The sequence below is a fragment of the Phoca vitulina genome, unplaced genomic scaffold (assembly GCF_004348235.1).
Source record: "Phoca vitulina isolate PV1807 unplaced genomic scaffold, GSC_HSeal_1.0 scaffold91, whole genome shotgun sequence".
NCBI classification, from domain to species: Eukaryota; Metazoa; Chordata; class Mammalia; order Carnivora; family Phocidae; genus Phoca; species Phoca vitulina.
Genome location: NW_022589794.1, coordinates 2,676,965 through 2,696,544, shown reverse-complemented (window position 1 = coordinate 2,696,544; position 19,580 = coordinate 2,676,965). Strand labels below are relative to the sequence as shown.

The 19,580-nt window shown below is 62.4% G+C and overlaps 1 protein-coding gene across 1 annotated transcript in view; it reads right to left on the bottom strand.

Annotated features, from left to right (window-relative positions):
* The window catches only part of FBRSL1 (fibrosin like 1), an 81,529-nt gene extending 62,108 nt beyond the window's left edge, over nucleotides 1-19,421 (bottom strand). Inside the window, exons 1-2 of the mRNA XM_032396336.1 lie at nucleotides 19,143-19,421; nucleotides 1,933-2,133 (exon numbers count right to left, since the gene is read on the bottom strand). Of these exons, the coding sequence (XP_032252227.1) occupies nucleotides 1,933-2,133; nucleotides 19,143-19,421 (480 nt within the window). The remainder of the gene's footprint in view (nucleotides 1-1,932; nucleotides 2,134-19,142) is intronic.
* Nucleotides 19,422-19,580: the final 159 nt, after the last annotated feature.

Here is a 19,580-nt window from a genome sequence, read left to right as displayed (position 1 = left end):
GCCGACGGGGCGGGGCTGGCCGGCCCAGGAGCGACGGGCGCTCAGGGATGGGGAGTAACGGCTGGGGTTTGCAGGGCTGGCTGGGACCCAGAAGGGATTGCAGGGGCTGGCAGGGCTGCTCGGGGCCCAGGAGTGGCCGCTTTCGTCGGCAGGGCTGTTCTGGGCCCAGGAGTGGCCGCTTGGGCGGGTGAGGCTGTTCTGGGCCCAGGAGTGGCCGCTTCTGTTGGCATGGCTGTCCAGGGCCCAGCAGTGAAGGTTTTGGGGGGCCAGGGTGCTCTGGGGCTTCTACTAATTGCTGGGGTTGACTGAGGCCCAGCAGTGACCCCTGGGGGCAGCTGGGCTGGCCCAGAAGGGACCTCCGGGGCTGGCAAGGGGCTAAGAGAGTGCGCCGGGGGCAGCAGCACTGGCCTGAAAGTGAGCTGGCGGGTCGGCGGCGTGGACGCAGCAGGAGGAGTGACTGCGGGGGCCGGCACCGCTGTCCTGAGGATGCCCTGCTGGGCTGGCCACGGAGACAGGGGGCCACCCATGACCGCACGGGCCAGCAGCGGTGCCAGAGGGCCAGCAGAGAGCGCAGGGGCCGGCAGAGGTGGCATGGGGCCAGGAGGGAGCGCAGGGGCCGGCAGCGGTGCCAGGGGGCCAGCAGGGAGCGCAGGGGCCGGCAGCGCGGCCAGGGGGCCAGCAGGGAGCGCAGGCGCCGGCAGCGCGGCCTAGGGCCTAGGAGCGCCCAACGTGGCCGGCAGGGCTGAGCCAGGAGTGACTGCTGGGGCCGGCAGGGCTGCTCTGGGGCTGGAAGCAGCCGCTGAGGCCGGCAGGGCTGACCTGGGCCCAGAAGTGACCGCCGGGGCTGGCAGGGCTGTCTTGGGCCCAGAAGTGACCGCTGGGGCCAGCTGCGCTGACCCGGGAGTGGCCGCTGGGGCTGGCAGGGCTGCCCGGGGTCCGGGAGAGCCCGACGGGGCTGGCAGCGCTGACACGGGGCTGGGAGTGACCCCTGGGGCTGGCTGGGCTGGAGCTGCTGCTGGCGCTGGGCCGGGCCGTTCTGGTCCCAGTGGTTGGCTGGGAGCGGCCCCCCTTCTGGGGAGCACACCTGCATGGAAGAAAGAGCACGTGTCCACCTGGGCAGGTGTGCCTGCAGACCCCCCAACCAGCCCGGGCCCCTGAGACATGCTGCCCCCTCACCAGCAGCCCAATCCCCAAGGGAGCTGAAAGTGGAGTGTGAAACACCAAGAAGGACCCCTCTCTGAAAAGAAGGCGCGTACCAGTGAGTCCCTGAGGAGGAAGCAGCTGCAGAGCTGAGCCGGCACCTGGGAGAGGGCCCCCCAGTCCCAGTCTCCCCACCCTACCCAGCTGGGCTCTGGTGACAGCAAGGACGGCCCCTCCCACCAAGGGCCCCGTCTCCCAGCTGCTGTGGAGGGAGGCCCCTGGGCGGGGCTGCTCCCTGCACCGGGGCCCGACCACGAGTCACGTGACACCCCCCCTCACAGATACGCTGTACCCTACAGAAGATCAGCAGATGGAGAACACCCAGTGCTGAGCCCGTCCCCCACGCATTACAGACACCCTGGACACCCCGTGGTCGGCGGAGCCTGACAGACGCAATGGGGAAACGGGGCCAGCCTATCAGCGGGTGCACCCTCCTGCCCCAAGTACACACTCCCCCACCCCCAATCCCTGGGCTCCCAGCTTGGCCTCTCTGGCTGTGTGACCCACCAGGGGAAGGTCTCCTGTCTGCTCAGGACCTGGGCTCACGGCGAGCGGCTGCCTCGGGCCCCAGTCCACGTGTGCCCCATACCCCACGCCCAACAACGATGGAGCACGTTGCCAGGCAGGCCCAGATGCCGACGGTGGTGTCCAGGTGCTGGTGTGGCCCCGAGGGCACCCAAGGGAGAGGGCACAGAGCCCATGGTTCTGAGTGGGGCAGGGCCCAGTGCTCACCTGCTTGGTGGGCTGCAGTGGGACCTTCTTCTTCCCCCGGTCGCAGGCAGGCTCCAGGTCCTGCTCGGGACTGACGATCTCCAGGGGACGCCCATTCTCACTTGGTTCTGCGGACGGGCAGTTTTCTGACTCGCGGGGCTTCTTGGCAAGGCGACGTTCCCATTTCTCCTTCCGCTCATGTGGCTTCAGGGCCATGTCCTTCTGTGAGTGAGGAAGGACAAAGCTGGTTAATTGGCAGTGACGTCAGTGACACCATGGGAAGACCGTGCCATGCCCTGAGGGCGGGTCCCTGGGCACGTGACAGCACCTACCTGGAGCGCCAAGCACCACCCCCTCCCCCGAGTGGGCTATCAGGCCGGACTCACACCTCAGGAAGACGGGCAGATGGATCAGACGAGTGTGGGGGGGGCTTGTCAGGACTGGGGGGCTCAGAGAGTGATGTGAAAACACAGCTGGACCAGGGGCTGTTTCCCAAGGGACCCCAGCCGGTCACGGGGGCCCCTAATCCGTGGCCCAAAATGCAGCAGGTGCTGCACTGGCCTTTCTAAGGGTGTCCCTCAGATTCCTGAGTTGAGGGCCATCACCACAGCAGCTGACCACTGTCCCCTGGTCCGGAGCCACCCATAGGTTTCTCTGCCCAACTCCATGCAGCACGGCATCCAGCCAGGTATGCAGACCATCAGGGACCCTGGACCCCTTCCCTAGGACAGGGACCGGTGCCCATCTTGCTCACAGCTGCACCTGGTCCCAAAGCAGGGACTGACACCCAGCGGGGTTTACTGAGCATGCCCTGCTGTGCCGATGCCAACCGTAGCAGAAGGGTGCCCACAGCCCCGTGCACAGCCCTACTATGCAGAGCTGGTCCTGCCAGTGCGCCGAGCCCAGGAGAATCTGCATTTACTGGTGGTGACCAGGCGCAGTGTCACTCACCAGCCTCGTGCTTGGGCCCATGGGGTAGGGCGGGAGGTACCATCTCCACTGGGCTGCTCAAGAAGAGGGAAGGACCCACTGGGAAAGCATTCACGCAAGGGGGAGGGAAGGAGAGCCTGAATGAAGGTGATGCCATGGCTGAGGTGCTCCCCCACGTCCCAGGTGATACCCTCACGGCCCCACAGGAAGTGCTTCTTGAGAACCTGAGGGGTGACTGTGGCAGCCTCTCCAAGGGCTGGCCTCTGTGCTCAGGTGGGCACCTGGCCCCCCAGCCAGGCCTCAGTCCACCTGGGCAGGTGGCAGGGAGAACCAACGTCCCAGTCTGCTGTGGTCCCCTGGCCTGGCGATGGAGACGGGGACACGCTGTGCTTGGCAGGTGAGGTCCTCCGACCTCGCACTACACGCCTCCTCCTGTCTGTGCGAGGGGCCCACAATCCCCAGAACTAGTAAGGTGTACCAACACGGCTGGCCAGACTGGCACTGCCCTTCCAGGCCCGGAAGCCCCCACGACTGTCCTGCTGTGTGTGACCCCACAGCCCGGGCTGGGAGCAACCGTGCGCAGCTGCAGGCCACAGCTGGGGGCAGCAGCAGACTCCTCCTCTCTGAGGGTGGACACTCCACACTCCCAGGATTCTCCCGAGGGGCCACACCACAGTCACACAGACGGAGGACAGCCCCACCAAAGCCTCTCACCTCTGACGTGACACTAAGGGCTGGAGTGTGCATCCTCCTGCGTGAGGAGGGGTGCACCCTGCATCCCCACCCCCTCCCCAGGGCTCACTGAGGGGCAGCGGGAAGGGAGAGGGGAGGTTGGGCTGGCAGGGGCGCCTGCCCTGGGACATCCGCAAGGTTGGGAACCCTGCCTTGCTGAAGCTGTTCGGCTTGGACGATGATGGCCAGCTCGGCCCATGCCACGGCTCTGCCCAAAGCTCCACAGGCTTCTGTGAGGGCAGCAAGTGGACCCTGACTTCTCAGACCACACTGGCCTTCTGGAGTATCAGACCCCAGGGACACCCACAGGCTGCTGGCATTTCGGCGGCCGCTCCTGGAGTCCCGGTCAGATGAACCCCTCAGAGCCCTGGCTCATCTCAGCCCAAGGGGGCCGCTCCCCCACACCCTGACATCGGAACCCCTGCTCACTGTAAGACCTCCCAGCCCCTGCCCTGCCTATGGGTCTCAGGTCGATTCCAGACTCGGGGTCCCCCACCTTTGAGTACACAAAGCTGGCAGCAAACACTGACCAGGCCAGCTCAGCGCCAGGCACCAGCGAGCAGCTCAGAAGGCAGCTGGCTCAAACGGACACGAGGGCAGCCCCAGCTGGGAAGCCCAAGGGAAGGGGCTGGGTTAGAGCCTCCCACAGAGGAGCGGCAAGTGCAAACAGCCCAAGGGGGCGAGGAGCTCCAGGCTCCCTCCCTCCCTCTCTCGTGCCTGCTTCCCTGGCTCCATTAGTCAGCACAGGGCCACAAGCCTCCCTGCGGAAGGGAACCGGGGCGGTCCGTCCAGTGATGAGAAAGTCCTGAAGACCGCAGCTCATTCTCCACTCTCCACACGCGGGCACTCGATACTTACTGACGCCCAGTGCTCCCAGGACACCCGAGTGCCGTACCCCCTTACAGACAGTCGGTCACTCTTAACTCATCGCTTTCAGGCCTCCTGCCCTGCTTGAGGGCCAGTCTTGCTGCTCACAGGCTGGTCCCCCCACACAGGCCCTAGACAACACGGAGGCCCCCACCGCCCCTACCTCTGCGCCCTGGGTGCTGCCACCCAACTGCAGGCCGCAGCACCTCACCACCTACCCTCGGGGTCCCTTCCTGGCCCCAGCCCCGCAGCACGGTACAGAGGGTAGGCCCAGCAGACTGTGCTCAGAGGCCCGCAGGGAAAAACCAGAGCAACATGCTGTAAAGGGTGGACGAGCTTTCCAGAGAAACAGACCAGCAGGACGCCTATACACAGACAGCCTTCCTCTGAGGAGCTGGCTACGCAGGCGTGGGGCCCAGATGCCCCAACATCTGCAGGGGTGCAGTTCTTCCCAGGGCTGGACAAAACCTCGGTCCCAGCTCAAGGGCCCAGGCAGGAGGAGCGCTCTCCTCCTTGAGGGAGGGTCTGGCTTTCTGTTCTGTTCAGGCCTTCAGGGGACTGGATAAGGCCCACCCCCACGCTGGAGGGCCACCTGTCTCACTCACTTTACAGATTTAAATGCTAAAGTCATCCAGAAACACCCTCACAGGTACCCAGAATGATGTCTAACCAAACGCTTGGGTCCCTGGGGGACACTGGCCCCGCCATGGGCAGGTACAGACACTACTTGGAGCGCATGCGGGCGTGGTGAGGAGGTGGGAGTTTGAGGCGCCCCACACGCACGTGCAAGCACATGCGCAATGCTCACACTCCCACGTGTGCACCCACCCCTGGCCTCCACAGCCTGGACAGGAGACAGGGCTGGAGTCCCAGAGCCGGATGGGTGTCTCTGCCAGGCCCTCTCTCTCTGTGCAGCGGCTGCACTGTGTGGGCTCCTGGGCCCCACCCCACCTCGGCCCTAACATCAGCTTCTCAGCACCCCGGTGCTGGAAGTGGCCTGGGGCTGCCCTGAGGCCCTTCCAGAACCTGCAGAGGGGCCAGGGCAGGGCCTAGAGGGAGGCCTGAAATATCAGTATGACTGATGCATACTTTGGGTGAAAGATGTGATTAGATGTGTCTGGAAAAGTGGCCTGGGGCGTACACACCATGCACCCCCCACGGGCCACCTAGACCTTCGTACTGCCACAGAAAGCAGCCAGGCCTCTCTCCTCAGATGCCCGCGGGCCACCTGCTTCTGCAAGAAGCCGTGACTCCACACACGGACCTCCTGAGCCACTGTGGGGTGAGCCCCACTTTCACAGAGAGAGCCACTGGTTCTGAGAACCTTCCGATCAGGTAAAATCACAGAAACAGTTTCTAGCCTGGGGGACTGCCTCTGAAGTCCCATATCTGAGCCCTGGAATGAGAACAGGGCTGGCCTGCGGTGTATATGATCAGAAGCACAAGCAGATACTAACTAGGAAACCTGTGGGAACAGCCTGCCCCTCTGGGACACCTGGCTGGGCTGGGATCGGTCTTTCTAATGAGCACTTGTAGTCAAAACAGACAAAACAGGGGGGACGGATGGAAGAGCAGACACTGCACAGCAAGCGCGGTGAACCGCCAGCCGCAGACCAGGCGGTGGGCTCCAGAAAGGCCTCCCTCTAGGCCCTGCCCTGGCTCCTCTGCGGGTTCTGGAAGGGCCTCAGGGCAGCCCCAGGCCACTTCTCCAGACACATCCAATCACATCTTTCACCCAAAGTATGCATCAACCACAAATCGAACACATCGTTTCCTGTAAACCTGTTGTATTTGTTTGTTTGCTTCTTAAACAAACAAAAAACCTAGATTGCTAGAACCCTTGAAATATCAGTGACTGGGCCTCTCCTCTGGCCTGGACTCAGCCCAGCAGCATCCCGGCCCCAGGGCAGGAGCTCCTGCATCTGGAAGAGGGGGGGAGCTGGGAAGCGAGTCGCCCCCCCGCCCAACAGAAGGTGAGCCAGTAGGCGATAGGCCTGGGCCCTGTGCACATGGAAGGTTAACGACACCATGGGCCTTCTGGCTCAAGCGGGCAAGAGGCCTGGTGCACCGGGATCCAGAGGCGGCCATCTCCACCCAGCCACTGCCCTGAGAATGACCCCAGGCATCCTTGGGCTTCCTGGAGAAGACCCGATGCTGTGCCCCCAAGGGGCTCTTGGTCACAGGACTCAACAATTCCTGCCTTGAGGCATTGCTGGGATATGTCTGGCTGGCCCTTTCCCAGCACGCCAAGGCTGGGGCTGGCCTTCACTTGTTATGCTGACCCTGTGTGAGCCCAGGCCAGTTCTGGAGGCTCACCCAAGCTGAGGCACACACCACCGCAGTTCTGCCCCCACTGAGCCTGCAGTGGGGGTGCTGGCCCTGGGTCCCAGTCGAGGCTCTGCCTGGAGCGTGGGGCCTCTGGGTAGGTGCAGTTTCCTCATCTGTAGACTGGGGCAGCAGCTCTGCCCAGGCTGTGGTGACCGCTCTGGGCAAGGGAGAGCCGCAACAGCAGTGACTGCCCCACCACGGGCCAGAGCAGGTCTCCGAGTAGAGGGTTCCTCGGGGCAGACCCCCAGGGCGGGAGGCCGAGGCGAGCGGTGGGCTGGTGTCTGACTGGCAGGACGCTCAGCGTGCTGCTGGTGGATCCACACTAGGAGCCCACAGAATTGGAGCGTGCCCACAGGGAAGCGGGCCCTGCCGAGGTTGCAGCAATGGTCTGGGGTGAGCCGGGACGAGCTCCAGCAGTCCAGGGCCCGGCGGTACCCCTGAGCTGCCGTCTGCCCATAGACCCATCTGTGAGCCCACACAGGCAGGGCGGCAGATGTGGCCGGGCGCACCCCAGGACGCGTGCCTGCACACACAGGGGCCCTAAAGAGGGGGCATGGCCAAGCGCCGCAGCCCACAGCCCTCGAGGCCCGAGGCAACAGTCCCACAATGAAGCCCCCAGCGCCCCCAGGAGCAGCTGGGCCCCTGGACCCTCCCTGGACCACAAGGGGATCTGCACGTTGCTGAAATCAATGGTTACATTTTCCTGTAGCAATTTTATGGGGCTATTTTTAGCTCCCCCAGAACGTCATTACTATGCAGTAACAATACGATCTCTACCTGCACTTCAGTAAACTAACTGCGCAGAGAAAAAAGTAATGAGAACTGGCAAACCCAGACCCAGACTCACTGAGGGCTGAGGCTGCTAGGTCCGACGTGGACAGGGCCTTTCCAGGCTCCCAGATCCTGCAGGCCGAGGCATGGCCATACTCCTCCAGCCAGGTAGGTGCCCCCTCTGCTCCTGGAACTGCACTGGGGCCTCTCCCCCAGCACCTGGGCCTGAGCCCCCAGCGTCACACAGGATCTACCCCTCACTGCCAAGCACTGGCACTCTCTTGGCCCACCTGACCTCCCCACCCCAGCCCACGTCCCTACCTTCCCACCCTGCATGGCTTAGGCTGCCTGTCTCCCAGAACCTCTGGGCCTCGGGGCCCCCAGCAGACCTTGCTGGCTCACGGCTCAGTCAACAGTCTTCGTTGTTCCAGAAGCTCAGGCCAAATTCCACCCGCTGCTCACCTGGCAGGCTGTCAGCCCCAACCTGGAAGCCCTTCAGCACACATCCGCCCCAGGCTCTCGGCACAGCTGTTCCCACCACCCTGCTATCTATGTGGCTCACTCTCCTTCACCTGCAAGTTTTCACTCAAACTTCACACCATGCCCCCACCAAGTAAAACCCCAGCCCCAAACCCTACCTACCTTCTGTGCCGTGACCCACCCCCCTCCAACCCCGGTGACAGAGACTACGTGCACAGGCGTCTCCTTCCATGTGGTCGAGGGGCCTCCCCCTAGGAGGGCACCCTCCTCCCCCACCCCAGCTAGAAAGGAGGCAGCCTGTGTGTCCACCGCCCACCAGCAACTGGCACCTGCCCCCACCCCCAGAGGTAGCCAACTGTCCTTGTCTGGGGCTGAGAAGGTTCCCTGGATCCGGGGAAGGCACAGGAGGGCCTGTGGACCGTAACAGCAGCACCGCCCTATCACAGACCACCGTCCGCGGTGTCACCGAGAGCTGGAGGACAGGATGGCAGCAGGGTGGGGGTGAGAGGGTCCCTCTGCTGGGCCCAACCTCCCACCCCGGGCCCCGGCATCCAGGTGTCGCAAGGCCTGGGGCACCTCCGACACCCGCTGCTGACCACGTCCCCGAGTCGAAGACGGACTCACAGCCGGCCCGGACAGTGCCTGCAGGCGGCCCCACTCCGCTGCCCTGCCCCAGCATGAGAGCCAACGTCCAGTCGCGCCCCCCAGCTGTGATGCTGGGACAGGAGTTCTGCCTGACCTGTCCCCTCCTTAGCTCACACCCACACCAGATAGATACTGCTCCCCATCATCTTCCCACCCCTACAGCCCACCTGCTGTCCCTCCATTTAAGGCATCCTGCTGGAGAGGTCCCTCAATCCACCAGGACTGTGGCTACCTGAGGGTAACACTGCCCTCAAGGACCATCCCCCGAAGGGCTCACTGACCCCCTAGTTGCTCCAGAACCTTCTGGAACCTGCCTCATGCACCTTGGTCCCTCTGGGTCGGTGTCTTGCCAGCTCACAGCACTCCTCCTCAGCACCCTGCTCCTGGGTGCCCACCCACAGTGTGCTCTATGCACTGGAACACCTGGCAGGACCAGCAGGGCTTGAGGACAGATGGTCAAAGACCCAGGAGCTGGGGAGTCGGCCCAGCAGCAGGACAGCCTCTGTCACACCTAGTGCTCAGCACACCAGTGGGGACCCACCTTCCCAGGCTCTGTGAAGACACTCATTCCTTCCTATGTCCATCCAGCCCCCACCATGTGCTGAGTGGTTGTTGGGGCAGAGGAGGTCACCTGGAAACAGAAGAGACCCACCCACCCCATGGCCTGGGACCAGTCAGACATGATGATGGTGACAGGAGCTCTGGACAAAGGCATGAAGGTGGAGGAGGATGGTGGGCATGGAGCCTGAGGCAAAGAGGCAGCCAGACTGAGGGGCAGGCAGGCCCCGTTCTGGGCCCCCTGCTCAGGTCTGCACGCCACAGACACATCCTCCCATGTCCATGCATGCACACCGCACTGCGACCCCACACTGTGACCCTGTGCTGACCACCCAGGCCGCCCTCTAATCCACACTCGACTAGGATCTTCATGTTCACAACTGCTCTCCTGGCAATTGGGTTTGGAGGTCAGTCTCTGCCCAAGCCCCTCCCAGCCCCTCCACATACAGACTGCTCTGTGTCCTTGCCCATGACTGCCAGAGCTGGCCTGAGGCTCACTGCCCTTCAAGCTCCCCCTCAGTCTCTGGGACCTGCTCAGCTGCTGCTCAGCTGTCACACACGGAGGGGGCTGCCCACGGAGGCCAGAAGCCAGGGCCACTGTTGCTGAAACGTCTGCTGCCTGGGGTGGGGCACAAAGAGAACCAACCTCAGGGTTAGCTCAGAGAAGAACATTGGAGAGGGGATGGGGATGGGGGGCAGGACCATGTGGCAGGCACTTTCAGCTCATCACCCCCACTTCCCAGATGAGGAAACTGAGGCCCAGAGCAGGCAGAGGGACACCTGGGGCCAGGTAGTGAGGAAGAGAAATGAATTTAAACCAGGCGTCTGGACTGGGCTCACTCACTTCACTGTCCTCCTCAGCTGGCTAGGAGCAGGGGAGGCTCAGAGGAAGCATCCTGAACTTGCTCCTGGAAGATGGGACTAGCACAGCAGGTGCAAAGGCCCTGAGGCAGGAGTGCCCGGGGCCCCAGGTGAGGGGGTGGCAGGGCCACGCCTCACGGAGAATGCAGGTTCATTCCATGGGTGACAGACAGGGGCCGCTGGCTTTACCAGCAGACAGGTCTACGTGAAGCCTGACGAATCCCCACGGGGCTACAGGTGGGCCAGGTCCTGGGCGTGAGCCATGCAGCACGTGGAACGGCCCGGGCTGAGGATTAGCCAGAGGCCTGCCGGGGTCTGAGGACCAGCACGTGGGGGGTTAGGAGAAAGCTGCAACGGGTAAGGTCAGAGAGCTGATGGGGGTCACGGCAGATCGCGAGGGTCCCTGTGGGGCCTCTAGGTCTGACTTTCAGCATCGCTGCTCGTCAGATTGGGCTGTGGCCTCCCGCTCCTCCTTGGCAAAGGGGTACAAGTGGCAGCCCTCCAACAGGGCCACTCATGTGTCCTGCACAGACGTCTGCTCTGCCCCCTACACCTACCTGCTGACACCCTGCTCTCAGCAGAGAGCTTGTCTGGGGCCCACAGGCGCCTGCAGTCCGGTCGGCCTGTTAGGTGGCCCCGTGCTTGCCACCTGGGTGGAGTCCAGGGAGCAGTGCCCACCCCAAACAGCTGCTCCAAGGAAGAAGCACAGCTGGGGTCACTGAGATGCCTCACTAGGCGGAATCTAAGCTGGACAGACGGGTGTGGGTGGGGGAGGCATGGATGTGCCCCGCCAGGCCAGCCTGGCCTTTCTGCCAGGAGTTCCCTCCCCTACATAGACACACGCACCCACCCCCGCACCCCACACATGTGCACACACACTGACTGCAACTGGAAAGACAAGCAGGGGTGGTGTACATGCTGGGCTGGGTACCAGGTTCCGGAATCAGCTCTCCCCCACATGCAGCTTCAAACAGAAGCCTGGTACACACCGTCCTGCGGAGCTGAATAAGGCTGGTAACTCGTTGGCGAGTTTTCTTTCTTTAGCTACTCGGGCAAACCGGGGCACCAGAACAATCTCCACATGAAATTTGAACCAGATACCACGTTTGCCCAGAGTCCCCAAAGCACTCAACTCCATGTGGCTTTCATATTCTGGCTCCCAAGGGAAAAAGCGCCTCAGGTGCCCTTGGGGCCCCAGCCCAGCCACCTCATCGACCTTCTCCAGGCTTCCCAACCTGGACGTCCCACCCAGCCCTGCCATCCTCCTGGGCTAGTCCCTGCCGGGCACCTCCCTAGCACCTTCCTGGCCCATGCAGCGTCCTCCCGAGCCCCCAGTCTCCCTTCAGGCACTCGCCAGTCAAGGTACCCGTCCGCGTCCTGTCTGGGGCCAAGCCAGCAGCTGACACAGAGTCAGGCACACGGCTGGTGCTCAGTAAATGCTCAGGGAGTCAGGAGGGGGAAATGGGTCTGAGCACTCCCTGCTGCCTAGCGGTCACTTCTAGAGGCCTACAGCCCCACATGTGAGCCTGGCCTGCCCTGTGGCAACCACTGCCTGGGCCCCAGTGAACAAGAGGCAGTGAGAAACCATCCCGAACAACAGTCCAGGTGAGAGGGGGCTGCCACGGCTTGGTTTATCTAACCCAGTGTTGGAGAGCTCGGCCTGGGACATGGTCTGGCTGCCCAGGCTTCTGGGAGGCCTCATGGAGGAGGCTGCACCTAGGGCTCTCAGCAGAGAGCATGGGCAGGTGACCATGGCCTGGGTGGTGTGGCCATGGCTGGACTGACCAATGACTCTTCCACCCCAGCAATTAGCAAAAGCCTGGTGCCTTGGGTTCCCCGTTTCCCTGACAGGGCTGCCCACGGCCCCCACCTCTGGGAGCTGCGTGCAGAGCATGTGAACTGCAGGGGTCGGGGCCAGCACCACGGTGGCCCCCAGCAGGTGCCCTGCCCAGTCCCCATGCACTTGTTACTGCTCTGGCCGCCCTGAGAGGATGACATGCCCAAGCCCACGGTGGGGGTGGTGTCCAGACTCCAGTGTCCTTCCTCGAGAAGGCAGCCACTGCCCACCGGAACAGGATGCAGGGGGACAGGGCCTGAGGCCTCACCACCTGCCAGCTCACAGGCAGTCCTGCTTGGCAGCAAGTGACCCAGGCCAGCCTGCTCCGGGGTGGGGGTGGGGGCTGAGGGGCGCCCTGCTGACCCCGTTTCCAGCAAGCTGGTCCCACGGATCCCTTACTCAATACCTTCCTCCCCACCACAAACGGAGCTGACTCAGGTCTCTAACTGGCCATCAGCAAAGGAGGCTGGAACACTGGGACCCCAAGTGTGGAGAGGAGTGGATGATTCCTATGCCATTCGGACTGTTCCAGAACACAAGAAAAAATGCAGCAGACACAAGACAATCTCAGACTAATTTTATATAAGAATATAGTGCTAAAAACCCAACTGAAATATCAGCAAAGCAACCTGACACAAGACTGTCGACATGGCCTGGAATTCAGGGATGTCACCAGGTCCAGAGAAAGATGACGATCATCACAAGGGGCGCAGGTCAGGCTCACTGCTCACTGCTGGTGCTAGTCCAGACATTTGCCAGGCGGGACACCGTGGCCACGTGAAAGATCGCACACAGCCGTGCTGAGTCAGGGGGAGGCAGGAGAGGCCCACCGGAAAGGATGGGGTAGAGGTGTTGACAGAGGCCACGAGACAGGAAAGGAGATGAGCAGTGACAACGCTATGTTCTCGGCAGACGCCACAGTGGCCAATGAGAAACCTTGGAGACTCCACTGGGCAGGTGTCAGAACTGACAAGGGAACTTGCTTGTGCCCAGGCACGAGCGCTGCGGCAGCCAATCAGAAAGCAGAGTGACCGAGGCGTGAGGCAGACCAGTGGGCAACGGCGCAGACCCTCAGCAGGAAGAGGCCTGGTGCCACAACTCAAGAACCGCCTCCCCATGTATCAAAGTGAACAGCACACCACCGCAGAGCACCAGCCAGCCAGCCCCAGATCTGGGAGCTTCTCCCTGGAAACAAGCACATGCACAAGGAGGTTCTGGGTAGGGAGATGTCCACAAGGACACCGACACTGCTGGAGTCTTCGTGGGAGGGACAAGGAACAGAGACTAAGCTGGAATGGGTCAGTGGTGGCCCAGGCACAGGGGTGAAGGCTCCCTGCCAGGGAAGGGGGCTATGTGACCAGTGAGTCACCCTGACACTTGGGGAAAGAACATTCCGGGCAGGGGACAGAGCAGTTAGCAAGGGCCAGAAGTGTGCCCATGTGCACGTCTGAGGATTCTCCGACAGGGGTGCTGGAGAGGGGGGCTAGATGTGGCTGGAGCTACAGGACTGAGGGGCTGCGGTGGGGCATGAAGGGGGCCACAGCAGAGCTAGTACTGAATTGCAAGTTTAGACCAGTGACAGGCCCAAGAAGCTAAGGGGGTGCTGGGGACAGAGGCCAGTTCTATGAACTCATGAGCGTTTGCTGCCTGCTCTGGTGTGTGTGTGTGTCGGGGGGTGACTGTCCTGCAGTGGGCCCAGGATAACGGATAGAGGACATGAGGCCCTAGCCTTGAGCTACAGGATGGGGTTTCACCGTGTGCAACCGAAGGGTCACATGTAGGCCTGTCCTCTGCTCTGTCCAGGCCACAGAGCTGCTGCCCCGGATGGGGTCTGGAGCACAGACATACACAACACAGAGGTTTACACAGGTACCCCAGCAAGGACACAGCACACACACGTGTGTTCCCACGTGCACACACACCTGGGACATGGACCTACCACACCCACGCACCTGCTGTGGACTTGAGACTGTCTAAAAACTCAGAGCGGGGGCAGAGGAAAGGAGGGCTGTGGCCTGTCACAGGGGTGCCCCCATGGCCATGCCGCCCAGTCTGGGCACACCCAACCCGTTGGGAGGTGAGGCTCCACCTCACCCGCAGTGAGGTGCGGTGCAGCCTCCAGGCACGCAGTAGGAGGGTGGAAGTGGGGAGACATGGGTCTGCCGCCTTTGCCGCCATCAGTCCCACACAGCCCTCACAGATGCTGGGACACAGTGTGGGCAGGACAGACAGACAAACTGAGGCCCAGAAGCCACAAGCACTGTGTATGTGATCCCAGCCAAAGAGGAGCAGGGGAGTGGCCTGAGGTGATGGAGGCCAGGGACAACAAGCTGGCTCGCAGACACACGGGGCCACCATCAGGAGGACCACGGCCCCACCGCGCTGGGCCACAGCGTGTGAGCGTTCACCCTGTGGCTCCACTGCCATGACAGGCGTGCAGGGACAGAGCAGACTGCTCCCAGCCCGTGAGCAGCTGCAGGCTTTGCAGACCATCTTCGATGCCCACGATGCTCAGAGGGGCCTTCACCAGAGGTCAGGCAGCTGACCCAGGGCAGCACAAGCTCCTATTGTTGCTCCTGCAGCCCAGGAAAGGCCATCCCCTTAGATGTTAGGGAGACCACTGTCCCCTCTGCTCAAGCTCAGATTCCTCCCAAAGAGCATCCAGAAAATGCGACCCAGGTTTGGGTGAAGACTCACGAGATTTCTGTTGTCTGGTGCTATGGTGGGTGGATCCCAGACAAGAACTCCACCCTGGCTTCAGTTTCCTCACCTACCAAGTGGGTGTGTGAGGACAGTGCCCTCAGCAGCGGTCAATGTCGCCACTGCTCCCATGACATGCCTTATCACAGCAGAGCACTGACCCACACAACAGGAGAGCCCAGTCCAGGCTCCCACCCCACCATCAGCAAACTGCTGCTGCCAAGGCAAGGTAGCAGGCATCCACCCGGGCGGGCGGAGGAGGCTATGCAACGGCTTTGTGTTCATCAGCTGGCGGGGTCCCCCTTGGAGGGAGCAGCCCCTCCCCCACAGCAGCCCTCAGGCAGAACAGGGGAGCAGACCAATGCTGGCCTAGGCAGGTTCCAGGCTCAGTGTCGTACCTCCGTTCCATGACTGCAGGTAAGTGTTCCTGCTCTCTGGGCCTCAGTTTCCCCATCTGGAGAGTAGAGAGCAGCCTGGAGGTGCTCTGGCTGGTGGGCATGGACACTCCCAGCTGATAGCTCCTCTCAGCAGTGACGGTCCTCTGTCCCCCTCCTTGGAGGGCTGGACTGGGCACACATACAGCCCCCCAGATCAAGGCCCCCACAGGCGGGACCAACAGTGTAGGCTTTTACATATGGACAAGAGGGCCACATCCTGGCCCCCCACACTCCTGACCCTTAGCAACCAGACCTAGCATGATCATGTGCCCTTTGCCCGGGGGGACACTGAACACCAGCTTGCAGAGAAATTACTACCACTGAGCCCCCTGCATGGGCCTGAGGGAGTTCTGGCCCCCCTACAGGGCCACCACCCATCAGGACTCAGGCAGCCTCCACTGCGTGCCTCGAGGCCCACAGCCCCAGCCCCAGTGTCCTAAGACTGGGAAGAACTTGGTCATTTCCAGCAGAAATGCACAGCACGCCCCTGACATCACCCAAAGCTGGGAGCTGGGCAGCCAGGCCAGGACCACCAGCCCACACAGCCATTCACCTGCTGATGTGGCCACTGGGAGGCCAGGGCAGGGTTTCTCAAGCACAACTGTGCGCAGCAGGTCGCGTCTGGGTTGAGGTGTCCGTTTTACGAATTATCAAAGTTAACGTGTAGTGATCCGTGTGGGAAACAGAATTACAGACAGGAAGTCACCCGTTACCACAGCTAAAACTTTGGGTGTTTTCCTTTTCATTTTTTACTCCTGGATACATGCTTCCTAGACACACGTACAGAGGTGGGACGTAACCCTCTCTTTCAGCAAAAAAAGGAGCGATCCGAGACTATATGCCTGTGTGGTTCTATCTGCACAACATACTCCGAAAAGGCCAGAAGCTGGCCAGAGGAGTTACTGCAGGAGGTCAAGGCTGGAACTGAACATTTTTTCGATATACCTTTTCACTGATACCGATCTTTGAACCAGCTGAAAGTGTCTCGCTGTTCTGAAGCAAATTAGCAAAGAACCACACAGACGCCAAACCAGAAGGGTGGTTTCCACCGGGTACGCGTGCCTCTCGAGAGGTGGGCAGCACACAGACAGAGCATGAAGGGGAAGCGCTGGGGCCCAGGCGTGCACGCACCCCTGATGGAAGGGCTGGGAGGCGCACAGTAGGTCTGCTAGGCTCACCCAAGCTCTGCCTGCAAAGTGGACCTCCCAGGAGACCCAGGGGCTGGCACAACCTGACCTGTGGCCATAGGTTCCTTTGCCATTAGGGAGGAAGGGTCAGGAGGACCTCAGTTCTGCCCTGGCCTGTCCCCCAAGGGCCTTGCCGTCACCTCTGGAGACAGAGATGTCACAGGAACCAGGACAGCAAGAAACATCCACCTGTCCCCAGTGTTCCTGGTCAGTGAGAGCAGAGGAAAGGCGCCCCTGTCCCCCCACCACACCACAAGACCCCTGTGCTGCTGCCACCTGCTCACTGTTCCCACCCTGTTTAACAGAGCGAGAAAGCTGACGGAGGACCGGCGCTCAGATGTGCAACCCCTGCCTGGCCCACGGCCCCTGCACCCCCTCAGCTCAGACAGCAAGCTCTAGCCGTCCAACTCCATGCCCAGGGCCTTGGACATACCGTGAACCTGGCCAGACCTGGGAGCCCTCTCCTCAGCCAACACCACCGTCACATGCGTGTGTCCCCAGCATTTCACAGAAGTGGCCTGTGATCCTCTCAGCCACCCGAGGCAGAGACTCGTCCCCCCTTCGGGGCAAACACAGGTGCACAGGGAGGTGCTGGAAGGGTGGGGTCAGGGACCTGCCTGGGGCATGGGGGGCGGGGGAGGCTGCACCCTCAGGACAAGGGTAAGGAGGACTCGTGGACACTGGCACTCTCAAACCTCCTGAGCCAAGTCTACACCTGACATTTGGGTGTTATGCCCCGGGGGTGACAGCAGCTCACATCCCCATGCCACGGCAGCCCTGGCAAAGCTCTGACACTGGGCGGGGAGGGGAGGCTTGACGTTCATGGCACTGGGCCTCAGTGTCCCCATCTGTACAGTGGAGTCTGAGGACAAGCAGACTCAGAATCGTGCCTGGTCAGGCACATGTTCACTGTGTGCTACACTCAGTGTCCTGACGAATTATCTGAACTCTGGGGAAAACCGTTACACTTTAGTAAGAAATGAGCCCAAACAAGAGAACCAATCTAGAAGTTATGACTTGTGCAGAAGCCCCGTACTTTCCAAGGCCGGCGGGTCCCTCCCTGGCTCAGTAGGGCAGAAAAAGGTGCATGGTGACGTGGCTGGGTGAACACCAGGAAGACAGCTGACTCAGTCTCACTATGGCCTGACCGGGGCTGCTCAGAGTCTGCAGAAGCCCCCACACCCGAGGCTGCACTGAGTATCCCCGCTGCCGGAGGGGTGTGGCCAAGGCTGCTGCGGGCTCGTTTCAGCAGGGGTGCAGTGAATTCTGGCACAACCTTCCTCAAAAGCAATTTCTCCTCCCACCTGTTCACTGCACAAACATGTATGGGGCATGGGGACCTCACGGAGGGCACACAAGACAGACGTGCTGCCTGCTCTCTTCCAGCTTACAAGTTCTGGTGGGGAGAGAGCCAAAAAAGAGAGCCACTCTCTAGATGCCTTCAGAGAGAGTGGTCACTGACAGGAAGGGAAGTGAGAGATGGGCGGGGTGGGGAAGAAGGGGTGCTGCTTCAGAAGGTTACTGGGGAGGGCCTGAGTAATGTCTGTGCTGAGACACGAGGGCTCCAAACAACCTCGGCAGAGGGGACAGCAGGTCCAGAGGCCGCGAGGCAGGAGAAAACCTCAGAGGGGCCAATATGCTGGCACAAGAGGCCAGCATGCAGGGCCTCGGAGACCACAGTCAGGGTTTTGTTTTGTGCCCACCTGGCAGGGCAGGTACACATCTGGAAGGTGGCTGGAGTAAGCACTCTCCAAAGCTGCGGCACAGAACTTGGCCACCCCTTCCCAGTTCAGAGCTGTGGCATGTGCCACCCCCCAAAGTGTCTTAGCTGGGGACCCCTTAATCTGGGAGCCATCTAGGGCCCCCCAGGTGTACACAAAGAGGACCGGAGTGGGGGTGGGGGACCTGTGTGGTTGGCGTAAGTGCCCCACCTACACATCCACCTGCCCAGACAGAAAGCAGCACACCTGTCCCTGGGCCACGTCCCCCTGGCTGCCAGCACCCGACCCTGAGGCTCTCCACAGACCTGGCCCACCTCAGGGAGAGGACCCACTGCAGGGATCTGCAATGGAGGCACTTCCTCTCTCCCCAAAGCTGAGCCTCTGACTGGGGATCCCAGGCCACTGGCTCCCAAGCTCCAGGAAAATGAGGGGGGGGGCTGTTAACTGAGCAATGTCTGGGACCCCCAAACCCAGCAGATGCTGGCGGCCCCTAGTAAGCGCTGCATGGGGCCCCTGGGGGGGGCAGGGGGGCTGGCTGGCTGAGGCTGGCAGGACTGTGGGATCTCGCCAGCACTTCTACACAGTTTTAGGAGGCCGTGGGTCCCCACCCACCCCACTTGCCAAATCTCTGACAGTCAGTACTCACTTCCTTCTCAACTCACCTGGGCTCACGCAAGAAGGGCGGTATTTGCTCAGCAAACATCGCCCAGGACAACTCAGCCAGACAAGTGGTATTTTTGCCACCCTATTAACTAACCAGGGGAACAGCCGTCAGGAAAGGGGTCTCAGAAATCCGCCCCCCGCCCCGCCGTCCAAACAGAAACCTCAAGGAGGAGAAGAGGAACAGGAAGAATCTCAAAGTCTCCCCTCCGCCACCGCCTTCACCACGACCAGCAGTGCTCACCTCCCTGGCACGTCCTGAGCCGAACACTGGTATTTTGAAAGGAAAGCAGCTGAAAAAAGGCGTGTGCGCAAGCAGACAGCACTGGGCCGGGACAGTGCAATCCAGAGACTTTTCTCCCTAGCCGCTCAAGGCTCGCACCCGCCGGCACCCCCCGCAGGCGGCCGGGCCCTCCAGCAGCGACCTGCGCGGCGCGCGGGGCCCACGCGGCCCGGGCAGCCCTAAGGGGTGGGTGTGCCGCCGCCCCAGGAGCGCCCCGCCCGCCGCCCCACCTACCTCCAAGGCCTCGAGCGTGCTGAAGCTGGCGATGGCGAAGCCGTCGATGACCTCCTCCTCCTGCGAGCTGGACTCGCGGCGGCGGCGGCGCGGGGGGCGCACGGCGGCGGCGCGGGGCGGGGGCGCGCGGGGCAGGCCCGCGTTCTCCTTGCCAGGCCCGGGCTCGGTCTCGTCGCCCGACGACGCGCTCTGGTCGCGGGCGTCGCGGGCCGCCTCCCGACGGCGGCCGCGATCCCGCTGCGCGCGCGAGCGCCGGCTCTGGCGGACCTTGGCCTCCATGGTGCGCGGTGACCTTGCGGCCGCGCCGTCGGGCTCCCGCGCTCCCGCTGCCGCTGCGCTACGCGGCGCCGCCGGGCTCGGTGCGGGCCGCGCGGGCTCGGGCCCTGGGCGGCGGCGGCGGAAGGCAGGCCGGGCCGGGCATGCCGCGCGGGGTCCCTC